Source organism: Glycine max, chromosome 15 (genome assembly GCF_000004515.6).
Source record: "Glycine max cultivar Williams 82 chromosome 15, Glycine_max_v4.0, whole genome shotgun sequence".
Lineage (NCBI taxonomy): Eukaryota > Viridiplantae > Streptophyta > Magnoliopsida > Fabales > Fabaceae > Glycine > Glycine max.
Window position 1 is genome coordinate 11,566,201 of NC_038251.2, and position 20,135 is coordinate 11,586,335.

Here is a 20,135-nt window from a genome sequence, read left to right on the forward strand (position 1 = left end):
GCATGATGAACGATTTGGTCTTATTGTTTATCGCTGCAAAATATTGCTACGTGTTCTTGAGCATAAGCTTGAGTTTTGGAAAACAAGCCTTGAAAATTTCTGATTTTTATTTTGTTGGATACAAATCTGAGCCTTGTTTGAATATATAAAGTTCAAAGCATACCCACTTTGTTCAGCTTGCAATATTTGGTATTTCCTAGAACTAGAAAAACTAGTAAAGACTAGAACGGAAAAATTAATAATTAAGGAATACTGTGCAACTAAGAAAAATCTTGTTCACTTGTCGTGTCCAGAAATTTTGAGGTGTCATGTAAATTTTATATTTGAGTCTTAATCTAAATCTAATATGAATATAATTTATTAATTTTTTTTTCTAACTTTTTAATTTCAAAATTATTAATTAAAGTTTTATAATAAGTAATTTCAACATTTTACTCGATGATAATTAATAAGTTGATGTAAAAGAAAATTTCAAAAATAATTTTAGAAAAAATCTTTAAACAATGATAATAATTAAAAGTATTATTAGTAATGTATTGTTGATATGAGTAGAACTGGATTTAAACCTCTTAAACAAGGTATTGAATAAGGTATTGAATATAAATCTTATGAATGAAGAGAAGGAAGGAAGATTATCTAACTAAAGTAACTAACATGTTTTCCTAATAAAAAATAATCATGGTCAAAATTAATGATAACGAATATTTTATATCAATAATATGATGATTGGTAGAAATTGAACTCAAATAACAAAGAATTTATAACAAGTCAACATCAAACCAATCCGATCCTTGCATCGCCAAGCTCCCTCCCTTGTCGCTCCCTCAAATAAAAAAGATGGAGTTTTCAGTGCGTGTATGGAAACTTTTGACAAAATTCAACTTAATCCTTCATGTGTTGGTTACATTTTAACCCTCAATGGAGATGGTGAAATGACAAAAAGGTCCATTTTGGGTCAAGTTGCTAATGTAGAAACTTAATTAATTTTTTAAAAGTTAAACAGCCAAATTGAATTTAAAAAATAAAATAAATGATAAAAAATTGTATATAATTTGATTAAATTTTTTAAAAGATAAGGAACTAAATTGGATCTAAAAATAAAATAAATGACCAAAAATCTAATTAATTTAACCTTTATATAGTCATAAACATACAATTTAATAATACACAATTTATTTGTTTTAAATAATATATGTTTAAATAAAATAATTTAATGAACGATTAATTCATTTTTAAATATACGAATTTTTTTATTTAATTTATCCTATAAGATTTTTTGATGTAATAATTACATCGATAAAATTTTAACATTAACAAAAAATTATCAAAATTATTAATTTGTGAAGTTTAATACTTAATATAATTATGTCTTAACAAACAAACGGTGAAGTTAATTTTAGAAAAAGGAGCTAATCCAAAAGTTGTTTGTGTATCATTTTGTTACTTAGGTCGGTTTGTTTTATTTGTAAGAAAACTCAAATAACCTTTGTACTTGTAAAATAGGATATTTTAAATAGATAAAGATTTAAAAATATAGTTTACATTCCATTAAAAAAACAGTATATAGAAAAATTATATACGTATGTCCTGTTAAATCTTTTATTTACATGGCATTTTAATGAATTGTTAACATCGTTGTTGTTATTTTTTACGTTATTATTTGACATTGTTACTTGACAAAAAAAATTAAAACAAAAATGAATTGAAGAAATAAAATCAAAATGAATATAATTAAAGGACGAAAATTAAAAGTTCCCTATTTTATACGGAAAATTATTTTTTATATTTTCTAACAGAAAATATACACTTTAATATAATCTCTATATGTCTCTAGTTTAAAAAGAAATATTTTGTTCAAATCTACATGAATATCAAACAAATAATTCACTAGTTTTTTTTAATCCGAATTGAAGATCAATTCAAAAACTATTTTATTTAACTAAGCGAGATAGACTTCTTTATTCATTAGTTTATATCTCTTCATAAAATATAGTAGTAAGAGACACTCTTACGACTTTTAGCTCCCACAAGGTCCTTCAAATAATAATATTTATTTATTTTATATATTAAGTTAACATCCCACAGACAAAGAGTTGCATGACTGAATAAAAGACAGTAATTTCGGATGCCTCATGCTTGGTCTGTTCGTCCTGCACAATATTTTGTCTTTTTTGTCGTTTTCCTTTTGTATTTTTTGTCTTACAATTCCAATAAATGTTTGTTTTAAAATTCCAATAATTTAAAACGAAATACTTGACTTTTTTGTGTGCCGAAAATAAATAAAAATTTCATAATATTTTGAACATTATGTAAATACCAAAACTAAAGAGGGAAATTATGATTATTATGTTTGATATGTAATTAATAAAAAATTATTAATTTTTAGATATTAATTTTAACTATTTTTTCGTAAAAATATTTCCAAGAAGAGAAACAAGAATACAATTTTTTGGAGTAAAGAAAAAATTTTAGTTATATATTTTATATTTTACAAATTTTTTAATTTCTATGAAATATATTAAGATTAATCAAATCTATTTTACATATTTTCAGAAATTATAATTCGCAGAAATCATGTGTTTTTCGTTTATGAAAAACTTTTCCCTACCAAGCACCTCTCTAACATGTATTCATATATTTTCTTTAGTTTGTTACTGGCACCATCTTATTTTTCGATCATTACTTGCGCCATATTTTCTTAAACTTTTGTATCGAAAACAAATATTTTCCTAAACTTTGCCGGATATTTTCTTCTAAACTGAAATTCTTGTAGAGACTGTTTTTTTTAGGGTGTCTGACTGTGTTAGAAACAGTGTTGGTAGCACTTTTCTTTCTGCAAAATAAGAGCAAAAAGAATTTTCTGGATCATGAAAAAGATAAAAACAACATAAAATAAATATAAAAAAACGCTCTTATCGAATCTCAATTAATTTCACCAGCTTTTTTTATGCCGGCCATCTTGATCACATCGGCACATGATGATGATTGAGACCTTATCCTTAATTACTTTATCAATATGGGTTGATATATACTAAATATAACAAAGACTAATAATCTCGTGAACCTTGTTACAAAGAGAATTAATTACTCAAAGAATCTAGTTTGTAATACTGAAGGAAAAATAGTTACAATTTGTGATGGATGACTTGTACTATGCAGGTTTCAGCACAGATGACAATTCTAGTTCATCCAATGATTTTTTCTGGGATAATGAGGGACTGAATGATGTGAGAAAGTTTCAATTTTCTGGAGTAGAAGATCATGAAGAGTATGGGGGAATTGACTCATTTTACTCAAATTTTGGGTTCTTCCCAGATGATCCATCAGAAGAAGGGTACCTTCTATCCACTAATCACCAAAAGTATCACCAAATATTTGATGATTATGGACTATTGGATGATAACCTTCAGTTTGACATGGTATCTCCACCACTCCAATTTGATGAACAATATAGAACCATGGTTCCATTGTGTAACTCAACAAAGGACATGCCACACTCAACTACCCCTTTAGCCTCACTTGAGATCTTGAAGAGCTATGGCAAAGGCTTCAAGAGGTTTTGGAATGAAGGCAACAACACCATGCAGCCAATTGATGATGAGACTTTGGCCACAGATGAAGTTATTGCTGGGAGAAACCTATCAACAGAAGATCTCATGAGGATAGCAGGAACAAGGTTCATCCAATCATCATCATCGTCTTCGGACTCGGAATCTTTGCCTTTCTTGGAGAATCACCCTTTTGGCTTTTCTTTCTCTGGATTCTCTGATGAAGAGAAAGAGGATCTGGAACTTGCTGAGTCCCTCTTGGCTTGTGCTGAGAAAGTTGGCAACAAACAGTTTGAACGTGCAAGCAAATTGCTCAGTCACTGTGAATCATTGTCTTCCAAAACCGGGAACCCCGTTAAGAGAATTGTTCATTATTTTGCAGAAGCACTTCGCCAGCGAATAGATACCGAAACAGGAAGAGTTTCATCCAAGGACTTGCAAAAGGGTCAACCATTTGATCCTGAAGAAGCAGCCAAGGAACTAACCCCTGCTATTCTTGCATTTGTTGAAGACCTTCCCTTTTGTAAAGTTGCACAGTTCACTGCAGCTCAAGCTATAATAGAAGATGTAGCAGAAGCGAAGAGGATTCACATTATTGATCTTGAAATCAGAAAGGGAGGGCAGTGGACTATCGTAATGCAAGCCCTTCAGTTAAGACATGAATGTCCAATTGAGCTTCTGAAGATAACCGCTGTAGAAAGTGGAACCACTAGACACATAGCTGAGGACACTGGTCAGAGACTAAAGGATTATGCTCAAGGTTTGAACATACCCTTCTCTTTCAACATAGTTATGGTATCAGGCATGTTACATCTAAGAGAAGATCTTTTTGAGATTGACCCTGAGGAAACAATTGCTGTTTATTCTCCTTATTGCCTTAGAACCAAGCTTCAGCAATCAGACCAGCTTGAAACCATCATGAGAGTGATTAGAACCATAAGTCCTGATGTGATGGTGGTAGCTGAAATTGAGGCAAACCACAACTCTAAATCTTTTGTAAACCGTTTCGTTGAGGCTCTTTTCTCCTTCAGTGCATTCTTTGATTGTTTTGAGGCTTGCATGAAAGGGGATGAGAAGAACCGAATGATTATAGAATCAATGTACTTCAGTCCTGGAATCAGAAACATTGTGGCTGCAGAAGGAGCCGAAAGAAGGAGCAGGAGTGTGAAGATTGATGTGTGGAGGGCCTTCTTCTCACGCTTTGGAATGGAGGAGAAAGAATTGAGCACTTTGTCTTTATACCAAGCGGAATTGGTGGCTAAGAGATTTCCTTGTGGAAATTTTTGCACATTTGAAAGGAATGGCCATTGCCTTCTTATTGGGTGGAAAGGGACACCAATTAACTCTGTTTCTGTCTGGAAATTCCTTTGATGGAAAGTGCAACAAGGTTTTAAAAATCAGTCCATAACCACGATTTTGGTCGTAGCGTTAAGGATCTTTGGCTCTATGTGGCCATAACCTACAATGTTATGAATCGAGACAAAACCGTGACTGGAATTTAAAATCTTAAAGTTTTCTTTCATGTTGTTCCTAATCAATGTGTGTATCATCTCATGTGCAGTTCTCATTACTAGTCACCAACCACAGTTGTTGGTTAATGGTGTTCGCCTTTGTTTACTACTACTATTAAGTACAAAAGTCGTTTGTGTGATATTTTGCTATGTTATATTAATAAATAAAAAAACTTTAGTTTCCTACTTTTACTTTGTTGATTATGGTAAAGTTTGGCTTGATTTACTAGTTTCTTTCATCGCTTCCCATTTGATGGAAAGAAAGTATGTATTAGGATAAGCTCAAAATAATTCATCTTTCAAAAATAATAAAACTAAATCTGGGTTTAGTATGGGGAAATATCCATATATTGGTGCCTGATTATAGAATCACATGCAGGGTGGTGTTTGTGGTGCAAATTTGTTTTTTCAAGTGTCAATATCGATCATCATCACAAGTGTTTGCGACTTCACGTTAGACAAAGCTTCTGTTGACAAATCATTTAAGTGGGAATCAGTGACAAGTTGATAATGTGTAATGGAAAAGGGAGAACAAGTGGACACTATTTAACAGGTATAGATTTCCCAAAATAGGCATCAACACTTTTTTTTATTCTTATTTTACAAGGGAAGGCATCAACTTATTGCTATTTATCTTTTTCTTAAGGAAATTAAAAATTGTAAAATCTTATAATAATTTACGATGAATTTATTTCATTTTTTCTTTGTTAAAAAAAATTGATATATTTAAATCATGAGTTGGATATATGAATAGTCTATCATATCCATATGAAAATCTTGGTTCAAATCTTTGATATGGAATAAAAGACAGAAGAAATCTATCCGTTTATTTATAAATTTCACCTTCAGCAAGTGTGAACTTTTCCCACTTTTTAAACCGATTTTGGTATAAAAAAAATAGATGTGAGCCGAATAACTTAATTTTTTTTCTTTAGTTTATGTCTTAAATGTATATTTAAAATTTAAAAAATACAATTCTAAGAAATGTCAGAGCATGCAATTTGACTCTGATTACTCGATCGCTGGCATAATCAAATAAATTAGAACTGCCATTAGACAAAGTACAGATTATTTAGATTAATGTGGCAATGACACAAGTGTAGTGGCTGTAGTTTAGTGGTAAGAATTCCACGTTGTGGCCGTGGAGACCTGGGCTCGAATCCCAGCAGCCACATTATTTTGAGATCTTTTAATCTTTTGCCTATATCAAAAAAGATGATCTTGTTCTATTGAAAATTTTAATTACAAAATAAGATTTTATATTTTTTTTCATAAAAGACATAATAGATAGAAAATTTTGAGATATCAAATATCAATATTTTGACGACACGTTACTGGCTCAATTCAGAAGTAAGAATGTTAATGGATTAAACTTGACTAATTAACTTTAATAATGCAACAAAAATTGTGGTTAAAATTCAAAAAAATTGAATTCAAATATGATCAGCCTATATATTGGCTCGTGTACAGTTTGTTCGAATATGGAATGCAATTGAGAGAAGAGAAAAGATATAAGGAATAAGGAAATTGAGGTGAATGTTAATTAAGTGAAAAAAAAATTAGATAGATTGATAGAATAAATAAAAGAAGTAAAACATACATGTACAAACGGTATAAAAACATTTTATATTGTTGGATTTTATGATAAAACCTCATTTGCTATAATAAGAGATAATAGAACTTATGGACTAAGTTCCCATAATTTTTTAATAATGATGTACTGTTTACTATAACGAATAGAAAAATATAACTTATGAGTTGAGTATCCATTGTTTTATATAGATCCTATTAACTGCAACAAAGAGAGAATATAACATATGAGTTTTATTTTTAGATAGACAATTAAATTTTTAAATAGATTCCTTTTAATTATGATTAAATGATGAGGATCAATATAAATATTAGTATAAAGTTATTTTTATTGTCTAGGAAGTTGATTTTCCATGGTTCTTATAAAATTTGAAAGCAGATTTTGAATGTGAATTCATTTCCCATGGTTCTTGTGATGAATATATGTTCCTCAAGGAGGAAACATGAGAGTAGTTTGTTCAAATCCGAGAAGACCCTACCTTTCTAGTCAATTACTTGGTTTTTTTATTTTTTTACTAAGCCAATTTTTTTTAGTTACTCAATTTAGTCGGTGTGTGATTATTTATAACAAGAAAAAAAAAGGGCAAAAGGTTAAGGCACATAATCTCTACCCTCACACATTGTCTTGTGGGGGCTATGATGAGCTTTGGGAGAAGATGATGCAGGATAAAATGAAAGAAGTTAAAGCATCCCAATCAGATTCTTTGTTAATTAGTTGTTCAACCTCCATCTCCACCCTAACGTCATGAGACATGGAAGAGAGCCCGACAAAGAAAATCATGAGACTATATTAATGAAGAAGCACACATTATGGGTGATATGATTGTAAGTTAATATTCAATTTTACATTAATTAATAGATGACTCAAGGATTGTAATTAAATATGCTTATGAATTATTTGTTATAGGATTCCTTTGTTGAACAGAGCACACAAGGATCCTTTGTTTCCTTTAGGTGTCAAGATATCTTGACTACTACCATTGAAAAACCAAAGCACCCTGGTTGTGTTCATGGTGTTGGTCAACATATGAGCATTAGGCAATATTTCATACCATCTCCATCACGAACTCTGCCTCAACAACTATCACCATGAAACATTTAAAGGCTCTCACAAAATAAATCACTAAGCAAGTCACTCAAAGTGTCACCCAACAATTTCAGTTGCAACTAACATCTTTAGGTTTTTCTCAACAAAATAATATTGTAGAATCAATAGTAAATCGTGTGAGCATTATAGGAAGTTATGTTGATGTTGATCCATTGGGAGAAGACAAACACATTGATATACATAAGCCATGTGAGCTATATGTTGATGTTGATCCTCCCCTTTTAGTGGTAATTGGAAAAGTATAAAATTTGGGGTCAATCATACACCACAAGAAAATAAAAGATGATAATGTGAGGACAGTGGTGGAAGAGGTTAGATATTCAAATGCTCAAGTTCCTTTCCTTGCTGATGAGGTTTAAACATAACGGTTATATATTATTTTATACAGCGATGAATGTGTAAGTTTTGAATAATATGTTTGTTGCAACATTATACAACACCACATCTTATACTACTCTCTCCCTTTAATATTTAGGACTGTTAATTTTTTTCCACTCAAATTATTAATATATTTTTTCTGCATTTTTCAAAATACAAGTTTTCCCTCTATCTTTTTTATCAAATAATTTGACACTTTAAAGAGAGTATAAAAGAATGTAAAAAAAAAAAATATCTGAGAAAAGGTACAGAGAAAACGTGGCCTCAACCAAACAATTATTCTTTAGCAGGGCAATTTAAGTCAGTCTTGGTTGATAGTCATAGATGCTAGTCCACGAATCCCCCTTGCGTGTCCAATTGTCCAACTGTTATTTTACTTTCACCGGCCTGTTACATGATAATCCTATACATCTCTCATTGTGTGGTTGGAAAAGAGAAAGAAAAAAAAACTTCAGCAAAAGAGTTAGATAAAAAGAAAAAACAAGAAGTGATAAATATAACTTATAATGTGATAGAAGGTGAAGAGAAAAATTAAAAAAAAAAGAGAGAAGAAGATAGAAATGAATAAGAAATATATTAATAATATTTTCTACGAAAAAGTCCAAGTGAGTTGTTGCAATATCTACCCGGAATCTAAAACAGATTTTAACAAACTAAAAATAATTAATCATTCGGGAATCAAAAATATCTTTTCACACCTTGAAGAATAAAGTACACATATCATTCACATGCATTACTATTTTTTGTATTTTTTATTCTTTTATTACATTATTTATCATATTTTATATTTATTTTTTACTATTGCACAAAAAAGTTATACACACATAATACATAAATGGTAAATAAAAAATTTTAAAGAAAAAAAAAAGAGATTATTAATAAAAATAATGAGGGTATAGTAAAAAACACATAAAAGTTAAGTAGGCATAAAGTTTGGAAGAAAATTGCTGGATGCAATGAATAATATTATTTAATTAAATCTAATGACATAAATAAATTAATTATATTTAGTAATATAATTATATTAAAAATAATTATATTAGAAAATTCATATTTTAAATAAAAATATTTACCTAAAAAATATGTTAAGTAAATTAAATAATAAAACAAAAATAATTATATTTAATAATATCATTTTTTTAAAAAAAATTAAAAAATAAAATTATAAAATTTAATTTAATAAATAAGTAATTTTAAAACCAATTAAAAAAATTATATAACATAATATTTATATTTTATAATATTTTAAATTAAAAAAAAAACAAAAAAAAAAGAGAAAGTCTCAAATAGTATATATTGAGAATTAAATTAAAAAGTAGTACAGATTGTAAAAAAAACAAGAAAAAGAAGGTGTATTTACCGAGAAATACCGAAAAAAACCTATGAACAAATCTTGTATGAAAAGATTGACCAAAAAAATAACATAAATAATGCTTAATTAATTCCACCAAATATCTTTTTTTATTTTATATTCTTTTATTTAACAAAATGTTAACAGGTGTCTTTCCATAATTTCGGACTTAAACCGTCGTACCAATTAAGAGTCCACATTTTGAAACGAAATAATATCAAAAACGATGAAGAAGAATATAGATATGACTTTATTCGATAGATTATTTGCACAAATGTTCGGTGCTAGCTTCCCCCTTAAGCTCATATAATGCACAATGATATTATTCTTCCTCTTGCATCTATAAAAGGAGATTTTCGATAAGCATGCTAAATGGCACATCACCAACCTGAGCGAGAACGACCCAAAGAGAAATAAACCACTTATATATATATATATATAAAAATAAAAAAATTAGCATCATACACCATATCTAGTTACCTTCAACATAAAATGGAAGAATCCAAGGGTTTTGTTAGTGGTGAGACTCAAAAACCTCACCCAAAAATGCCTTCTAGTTCCTTCCCAATTCCTTTGCCAGGGAGGAATCGCCATGGCCAGCAGTGTCCATCAAGATATGCCCCACAATGGAGGCAAAGGGCAATACTAGGGCACACCGTGGGAAACCCTAGCGGGGCAAGTGAGAATACAACTTTGAAGGTGTAAGTCACTCGAGGAGTAATAATACTTAGTATGAAGATCTTAAACGTTTGAATAACCGTTGTCGTTGTTATGTTGTCTTTTCTATATCGTATATTACCGAGCATAGGTGTGCATGCTTTGAGAATAAGAGCCTTGCTAGGCTAGAATATGAATATCTTCAGCAATTTTATTATAGATGACTTGTGTATTGTAAGTGTTACGACTTTGTACTTTTGTGATACCACATGTTTATGTTCTCCGTTCATGGATGGATCGTATCCAAAAGATGATAAGCTTTTAATTAAGAATACTGATTTTTAGACCACTGCCAAAGTCCTTTGATATAGCTTATTTTTATTTTCTAAAATATGTTTTTATCTTTAATATATATCTGAATTTTATATTTATTTTCTGATAATTTTTTTTTATATTGAATCTCTAATAAAACAATAATATCCTTTTTTGTCCTTTAACACTTTTTTTTATATTTACTTTCTAGTAATTTTTTTAATTTGTTATTAGTCTCTTTCAAAAAAGACTTATAATAAATAAATTTTTTTATCAGAAAACAAACATAAAATTTATTAATTTATCATAGACTAAAAAATAATACCAAAAATAAAAAACAAAAAACTATTATTTTATCAGAAAACAAAAAGGGAAAAATATATTAAAAAATAAACACAATTTAAATATATATTAAGTATCACAAATATATTTTATCTTTTTTTATCTCCTTCATCTTATCATATATATCAATCACTTTATTCTCCTCATTTTTTTTACCATTGTGAGTGTCTATACCTCTTAAGTTTAAGTGTTCAAAGATATTTTTCAATTAATAAAAGTGGTTAATGGCATGCGCTCATGAGAATCAAATATATCCATCACCAAATAAATCCTCTTTGTTCGTCAAATATATATCCTGACACAATCGATGCAGGACATGCATGGTTGTATCAATTTGATAAGGCCGTCTTTAGGAGATTAATATATATTTCTTTTGAATCTATTTTATTATAAACGAGCTTTTAAGAGATTTATTTTTCACTTGATGTTATTCTTGACAATCATTGTTGAAAATTTATTATTTATTTTGCAAATTTAAAAGATGAAATAAAATTTTGAAGTAATTAAATAATAGAATTATATATTTAAATTTTTGTTCTACCTTTTGAAAATATTAAAATCAATGATATTCAGAATTAGTTACCAAATGAAACTAAAAAGAAAATCCCATTAGAGACTTCATTTATATATAGTTATTCACTATTCTTAAGTGTTTGCCTTTTAAAAAAACTATTCTTAATTGTTTGATTATATATTAAAATAAACTATAGTATGACAATAATACATATTTTAAGGGAGAGAAGCATAATCGGCCCAACATTATTAAAACAAAGCAAATATTTAAATGTGGCAATTTTTAATTAATAGAAATAATTTATTAAAATTGTTATAATTTTATTTAAAATATAATTTATGAATATTTTATGATACATAATTTATGAAAAAGATATGAATAGTCATTGGTAACGTTTGACTATTTTGAATCTGAAAATCTACCTTAAAAGTTAAAGGTAATTATGGAATTATTTGATTATTTTTATCTTAAAAATTACTTTCAAGTTATAAACTATTGCCTAATAAATTATTCGGATTGAGAAATCTGAATTAAGGAGGGAGGAGAAGGGGAAAAACCCCCTCCTAAAATTAGCTTATCTACAAGCTCTTTGATTTTGTTTTTTACATAAAAATATCGTTTTATTTATTAGAACCTTTATAGAATATAGTTTTAATTATTTAATAAATTAATTTATCCTTTTAAGTAAACAACATATCCAAAATAAGATGAGTTATAAATCACTACGATAATAAGATCGATGATGGGTCATTTTTACTAAATAAATATTTAATTGCTTATAGTAAGTTAATATTAATTATTTGTAAAATGGTTATTAATTTTTTTATAAAATATTTAGTAATAAGTGGAATTATTTTGGGAGGCTTAACGTGGGGGCTTTACCCACGTTATGATTGGACCAACCTTGGAAAAGTGTGTATATTTTAAAATATAAGATGCGAGAAGTGTGATTGAAACATTTTTTTTAGAATATTTAAATTACTCAATTTTAATATTAGAAATTAACCTGAAAGGAGGTCGTCCCGAATTAATATTAGTTACTTTAAACCTCAAGGCCAAATATGATCGATCAGTGACAATCTTGCACAAAGCAGATTCATTCTTGAAAGTTGTTAAGGAAAAACATTGTATACCGAAGGATTTTTCTGTGTAAAACTAGTGGCACACAATTAATGAACAAAAATATATAAAATGTTTTAAAGAGTTGGAATTGCAGATTAAACATGGACAAACTCAGTTTGAAAATGATATTTCCCTGCACATCGAACAAAGGCGTCGTGAATAATTTATGAACACGCGTAAATAGGCCAAAGTGCTACGTATAATTAAAGACCCCTATAATGCACAACCAACAAGTCTAAAATAATTGATAGATGATTAGATTTTTTAAGCATATTAACAGGAATTTAATTTTATGATTGTGTATATGAAAATTTTACTTCAATAATCTCTAGCAACAAGGACTAATCTCATGGTTTCCGTAAAAAGATATTAGGAATAAGATCCATTTTTTTTTTCGGATCTGGATAAACTTTGCATTAATTCCTGGAAAAGTTTATAATGCAAGCTAAACCATTCCAAGATTCATTCTTATCTGCTATAAAACGGGTAAGCAAAACACGTCACAGTACTTTGATACCATTATGTAAGCAACCCACTCCACAGCACTATCATGCAAATTGTGGACGCGTAAACCAAAGATTTAAGGTGACCATAGTCCAAGGTTCTATGGGAATTATACTGAAATCACATGATTGAATAGTGGTCTTGCTTTTTATTAAATGTTCATGCATCCACATGTACTAGCTAGTTTATACCAGACACAGTATTAATCTTGCTATAAATATGCCCTACTTTATATTAGAGAACCTAATACGATGTGAACGAAAATAGACATCAAAGCTTAAAGCCATGCCACTACAACATAAAAACAACGTTTTTAAATGTTACTACTAAATTATATAATTTTTTTTATTAATTGTAATTAAAAAGATAAAATTCATAATGTTAAAAGATTTTAATATATCATTAATTATATTTACAAAATATAGTCAATTAATATTTTTTGTAACATTTAATAAATATTATTAATTTACCTTTAAACATCTAAAAATGTAGTGATTGCAAATTTTAATAGAATGACTGATTTATCCCTAAAAAAAGTTAACTTTAGCGCCGAATCAATTTACAAGTGAATTTAAAAAATTCATCACTAAAATTTTACTGACACTCACATTAATGACAAATATTACATATTCGTTATTAAATTCACTCACTAATAAATTATTTTCTTGTCATGTATTTTCCTAGAACACTGGGAAAACAAAATGTCTTAAAGAGGAGGGAAGGAATTTTAATGGAGAAGAAGAGAAATAAATCTTTTCTTATTTAGTTCACAATGAGAGGGGAGGAATTTTAAATTTTAATTTACTTTTATACCCTATTAATATTAGAGTTCAAAATATAAATGAGGATATTTTGGTTAATATATCTAAAATGTTTTTAAATCCTCTTTCTTCATCCCCTCCAATATTGGAGAATAGCAAAAATTTAATGAGAAGGAATTTTGTTCCCTTCTCCTTCCCTCCTAAAAATTAAATCAAACAACAAGAGAGATTTAAAAAGGTTCATGCCCACTATTTCCCCAAATCAAACAGTATGTTAAAGGACAAACCCCATCTAAGAACAAACTCTAACAAAACAAATTCACACAAAAACGAGTTCTCATCTACAAAAAAAATCTAACCTTCATAATATATAGCTATTTTATTTTTGTATATATTAAAATAAGAATGTCAACTTACACGGTAAAAAGTAATGATAAAAAGCTTACGAAATCAAAATAGAGCATTAAGATCAATAAAGATAAAAGTACAGACAACAAGAAAAATTCATATAACCAAAGCTTAGAAAATATAGAATGTTAAAATACGCATTTCACATTATCTATTAGATCAAGTTTAAAAATCTTATAAATATCTATGTCTAGCTCTAATTCTTACTTAATTATCTTTAAGTTTTTATTAAAAAAAATTATTTGAATTATATTGATCTTGCGTTAAATGGCTACTATGCAAGGATGAAATTTAGATAAAAGCATGTTTCTTGATAAAAGTCCCAAACCTTCCTCTATCTTCGGTGTTTCAATTCATCCGCAAGCAGAGAGTTTTTTTTTTTCTCAAAATGAAATGAAGATATATATAACATGAAATCAGGACGCAAAAGCCTACCCTTTTATTGGCAAGTTTTTTTTTTTTTTTTTATCAGTATGAAATAAAACAACAGAAGCCAAGAAACTAATATCTAAGGAATGTAGTTCCTACAGCATCTGTTAATAAGACAGATTGCAGAGCATTAGGACAATGGTTAAAATACAATTCTTATTTGAGAATGTAAATTACATTTTATTGTTTTTTGGGCTCATTTAATTTATGGAGCAGCTTTTATTGTTTTTTGGGCATTTGTTTCTTACATCTCCTATTGCATTTTGAAAATCTTATTTTAAAATACAATTCTTATTTGAGAATGTAAATTACATTTTAAAATGGATTTTCGAAATATAATAGGAGGTATAGGATATAATAGTGGAAATGCATGATGCCATAGCCTTGTTTTTGTCCGGGACCTACTGATTAATTGGAGGTTGATCTGATGGGCCCAATCCGATAGACATAGCTAAGAGAACTACTAGTCACACCCCTACTTCTATTTAAACCCCCAACATTAGATGAAAAGAGCAAAATACCCAATCCCAATTTATTGTTAATCGGGTAGCAAACCCCCACCTCCCAATTGCTTCTTCCACTCTGTTGCACCCTTCGCATCTTCCCGACGATCTCCATCATCCATTCCATTCAGTGTTCTTCTATGCAACAACACCTTATTCTATATTTCGTACCCTTAGAGTGCGTTTGGAAAGAGAATTTTAATTGAGAAAAGTAATTTATCAGAGAATTTGAATTTCTGTAATTTAGAATTTATTGTTTGGAAATTTTTTATGAAGAATTTAAAATTTTGGAATTTTAAAACAGAATTTTAAACAACTAAAAATCTGGAAATGTGAGAAATTGAAATTCTCTTCTTATAGTCTTCTTCAAGAAACACCTCAGTTCCTGAAATATCAATCGGGTGTGAGCATAGAGGAACACGTATAACTAGCACACCAATCATATTTTCTCTTTTTTCATTCATTTTTTTTCATCCTCATAATTTTAATTTTTTTTATCCAAACACAAAATTTTGAAAATAAAAGAATTTCAATTGAAGTATTTGAAATTCTTAGAATTTTAAATTTCTCAAAATTTTAAATTTCTCCATCCAAACACACTTTTAGTGTCTTTGAAAATCAACCAATTGTGCTTTGGCCATCCTTATTTTTGGAGTGTTCTCGAGCTAAGTAATTGTTTTTCATATTTGCATAAGCGCGTGCATGAATTAACTTACATAAGAATGATTTAGATTAAATTAATTTTTGTCAAAAAATTTATATGATCATTTTTAATAAAATCTTCTTTACATTTATGATTATTTTTAGTAAGATTTTCTTTATATTTTTTTTTCATTTATAAGATTTAAATATAAAATCTTAGTGTTGAGGATCAAATTTAATATCACTTAAATCAACAAATTCATTATTGATACTTGTGGTTTAGAAAAAAAAATTAATTAAAGAATTGAAAAATGGCCTGTGAATCTTGTATCTATTCCTTGCCCACCTACCCTCTTTTGGGGAGTATAAAAACGAGCATATATACCACGAAAATTTGGTTTAAATATATTCTTATATATCTTTTTAAAAACGTGAAAAGAAAAAGCAAAAACGAGTAATTTCCAGTGACCGCTGTTGTGGAATATTAATGGCTAGATTTAGAGTGATATAGGATGAACAAGTTGCTTCACATATATTATTCTTATTGAACTTATAGTTGGTTCAAATTATTTACCCTCACATTCACATTCATAAAAAACATCTCTATTCTCTAATAACATTTTTTGAATCTCATCTTACTAATATTACCTTTTTTTTTAATTAGTATACTATTTTTTTATGTATTTTAACTATTAAAATTTTTTTTTTATTTTAAAAATATTAATATTTTAAGTTAGCCAGAAAAATTAAAACTATATTTTTGTCACCAAGATAAAATGCACAAAAATATCATATAAACATATTTTTATGTCATTTATTTTTATCAATTAGTTCATTGTTAATTTTATCGGTAAAATCATTCAAAAGAATTCCTCATTGTAAAGATTAATTTGCTCATATATATAGTGGCAGTGGAACTGCATGTGACTTTAAGCAACATTTTATTTGTAATTAAGGTCAAGGCTTTAAGCTAATCGGCCATCATATATAATTAAACTTGGATTTTCAAGACCTAATTTTGATGGAAAAAAAATTACTTTGTCTAAGATTAAATTTAGATTTTCCCCATTTTGTAGAAGCTATAGTAGGGTTGGGGATGTGAACCCCCGTCCTACCTTGTCCAACATTATTTATCTATCTATTTATTATATATTTATCTGTGTATAATCTATCTATCATATTAAATTAAAAATTAAAAATATTTATTTATACAGTAATTTTTATTTTATTGATTTGAAATTCAAAAATAAAAAAATATGTTTTATTATTTATTTATATAACACTTAAATACATTTTTAATTAATACCAAGTTTCAGTTTTTATAAAGTTACTAAGTTTTGATTTTGATCTCTATAAAAAAAATTATTTATTTTTCATCCTTCCATATTTTAAAATTACAGTTTTTAGTTTTTAATATTTTTTAAGATAGATAAATAATATATAATTTAATGGTTTAGAGAAAGTTTTTAGTGATAAAACATCATTACTTATTGATTCGGGTGTCGTTGATACGGATTTTTTTTGTTCATCGTTGATACGGAAATGCTTTGTAGGAAATAATCAATTATTTGCTTTTTAAATATATTTTTGTTCCTTATAATTTAGTATTTTTTATTTTTTATGCTTGAATTTTTTTAGTCATTATAAATTATATCTTTTTTATATATTTAAAATACTTTAGATAATTCTTTAAACACTAAAGAAAATATTATGTAAGGAAAAACAAACATAATTTATAAGGATTAAAATTAAAAAATAAAATTTTGAAGGATTAAAAAGAAGAAAGTGTTAAATTATGGGAACAAAGAAGATATTTAAAACATTATTTGTCAAAGCAAACTCATCTGAGAAATATTGGAAACTTGGAAACGGACGGTTCCAAAATCATAGGAATAATTATGGGATATATACTCTCTTCCCATTAGAACTCATGCTGATGTGATGCTGCTACTTAGTACTAGTAAAGCTTCGTGATGAACAAGCAAAGCACAAGATTCTCTAAGTTGAACCTATAAATTGCTAGCACATAATTCACATCAAGGCAATTCCAGGGCTTAAAAACACCAAATTACATAGAATTTTTAGGCGTAACCAAAGTACGTACCAAACCATGGCATTGACAAGTCAATTGAGAAACCTTCTTGCAGCTCTAGAGGCTGAGGAAGCAGCCCAAAAATCCAAAGGTAAAGTGAACACATACACCAACCATGGCGATGGGTTTCAGAACATCACTGGCACTAAGACCAACAGTGGTGCATATTCTGGTGATGGTAACACTCATCACGCCACCAACAACTACGGTGGTGGTCCTGCTATAAATAATAGTGGCAATTTCCAGGGACATGGCAATGGAGGCTTTATTGGTGGTAATTTCGATGCCTCAACGAGGAACTACTGATTAATTTATGTATGATCAACTTCATGTATTAAATATCGTGTTCTGCGCTACGTATACTAATTAATAATAAAATTAGAGCTGCATGCTGCAGCTCTAACAGTGTGTGATATGAATAATTACTTGAGAGGGGGGATACGACACACCTTCTTGAGTTCATAAATTTCAATTCCGATCTTTTTGGTTGTGGTGTATTATTAATAACAATTTGTTATTATTAATTATTAAGTGACTTCTATAATAACAATTTGTTAACTTTACTACTTCCTCTACTTTGTTATAAATGTATCTTTCTGTGTTAAGTTGAGGTCTTCTTTTTATATATTAATAAAATTGTATTAAATTTTATGCACAAATTGGAAAAAATTAATATTTTAAGTGACTTCTATAATTATTTAAGGTTAACATGATTTTAAAAAAATGCTATTATGCATGTAACATCATAAAAACTATAATTAATAACAACATAAAGCTTTATTCCTTAGTGAAATCGACTACATATATTATACAATACTATTTGACATGGTTAAAATTATCATAAAACTATAAGTAGTCTTGATTTTTGTTTGTTAATATTTTAAGTGACTTCTATATTCATTTAAAATTAATTATGTACATAATCTTAATTTGCTTTTTCTATTCTAAACGCAAAAGAGCAACAATACAAGACTAAACTAGCCAAACAAAGAAGTACAAAGTTTTAGGTGCAAAAGTGTAAAGTAAAAATTTTAAAATATTAAAGTAACAGAACCTAAGGTGCACCACGACTATATATAGATGATTCACCACGCATAATAATTCAAAATTCTTAGATTGTGTAAAGTCTTATCATAGACCCTCTCTACTCAAACATCTTCATCATCTAAGGTGTAAAGCACTCACGGGTGAATAGTGCCTACAAGTGCTTTGAACCTCGCACCCAACGTTCACTTCATCTGTTAAAATTTTCAGCAAAACCATTTTCACTCCACATCTTTTATTCTGCAAACACAATGAATTCGACATTTATTTTAGTGTATTACAATGGTGAGATTACACGAACTTTTGAATGGATCATGTTTGAATGTGATGCCCTAATGTCATTTGGGGAAAATGCATGAGGGCATCACACACTTGTTGCCTTGAAGGAAAAAGTCATGAAAATTAAACTAAGGTAGGGGTTTAGTTAGCAATAAAAGGGGTGCCATTGACAAAACTCAAAGTACTCTAGCTCTCTTTTAATTCACATTAGTTGGGCTTAATGGTGTCTTTGGGCTTAGGGGTTCATATATGTCATTTTAATCTCCATATTTCTATGTAATATGATTTGTTTTAAGAAGATTGAGTAAAAAATAGTTGTGTTTTTTTAGGGTAAAATATGTTTTTTGATTTCTATAAATATTTAAATTTTATGTTTGTTTTCTGATAAAAAATTTCTTTACATTGATTCCCTAATAATATAATAATCTTATTTTTGATGGTTGATATATTTTTATCTATGATAAATTAGTAAATTTTGTGTTTATTCTTTGATAATTATTTTATTTGTTATTAGTCTTTTATAAATGGACTAATGATCAATGAAAAAAAATTATCTAAACAAATATAAAATCATTAGTTTATCAAGGATTAAAAAAAGTGTTAAGGATCAATTTTTTTTTTGTTTTATTAGGGAGCAAAAATGAAAAAAAAATTATCAATAAATAAATATAAAATTAAGGTATTTATTAGAGATCACAAATATATTTGAGCCTTTATTAAAATTATTCTTTGGTCTTTTTAATCTACACAACCATATGTGATGTTAAATGTATATATGGTTTCTTCTATCTATAGTAAGAATCGTAAAAATTTATAAATAATTATACTATTTTAAATCTGGTATAATGTAGATTTATTTTTTTAAAATTAAAAGCAGTTTAAAAATAATTCATCAATGCATAATTTTTTTTAAAGAATTACCTGATTTTTAGTTTCTCATTACGTTGGAGGCGCCAATCCAAAATTAAATTTTCATAGTATTTTGTTTTATTCATTCATTCATTTTAGTTAAAAATTAATATTCCTTCTTATTTTTTCAT

At 28.0% G+C, this 20,135-nt stretch overlaps 2 protein-coding genes and 1 non-coding gene across 3 annotated transcripts; all 3 read left to right on the top strand.

The window, feature by feature from the left end:
• Positions 1 to 2,917: 2,917 nt before the first annotated feature.
• On the top strand, positions 2,918 to 5,245 carry LOC100798926 (DELLA protein RGL1). Its single transcript, XM_003546273.5, has one exon. It carries the CDS (start codon positions 3,138 to 3,140, stop codon positions 4,917 to 4,919), a length of 1,782 nt encoding a protein of 593 aa, XP_003546321.1. The 5' UTR covers positions 2,918 to 3,137; the 3' UTR covers positions 4,920 to 5,245.
• A 916-nt stretch (positions 5,246 to 6,161) lies between these two features.
• Positions 6,162 to 6,233, top strand: TRNAH-GUG (transfer RNA histidin (anticodon GUG)). Its single transcript has one exon. It is a non-coding gene; the product is annotated as a tRNA-His (tRNA).
• Positions 6,234 to 17,723: 11,490 nt separating this feature from the next.
• LOC100305676 (uncharacterized) lies at positions 17,724 to 18,384 on the top strand. The gene has a single exon (NM_001248208.2). It carries the CDS (start codon positions 17,791 to 17,793, stop codon positions 18,076 to 18,078), a length of 288 nt encoding a protein of 95 aa, NP_001235137.1. The 5' UTR covers positions 17,724 to 17,790; the 3' UTR covers positions 18,079 to 18,384.
• Positions 18,385 to 20,135: the final 1,751 nt, after the last annotated feature.

What these genes read in the sequence shown, in the direction of transcription:
- LOC100798926 (XM_003546273.5), top strand. Translation starts at nt 3,138, where the DNA reads ATGGATGACTTGTACTATGCAGGTTTCAGCACAGATGACAATTCTAGT.
- LOC100305676 (NM_001248208.2), top strand. Translation starts at nt 17,791, where the DNA reads ATGGCATTGACAAGTCAATTGAGAAACCTTCTTGCAGCTCTAGAGGCT.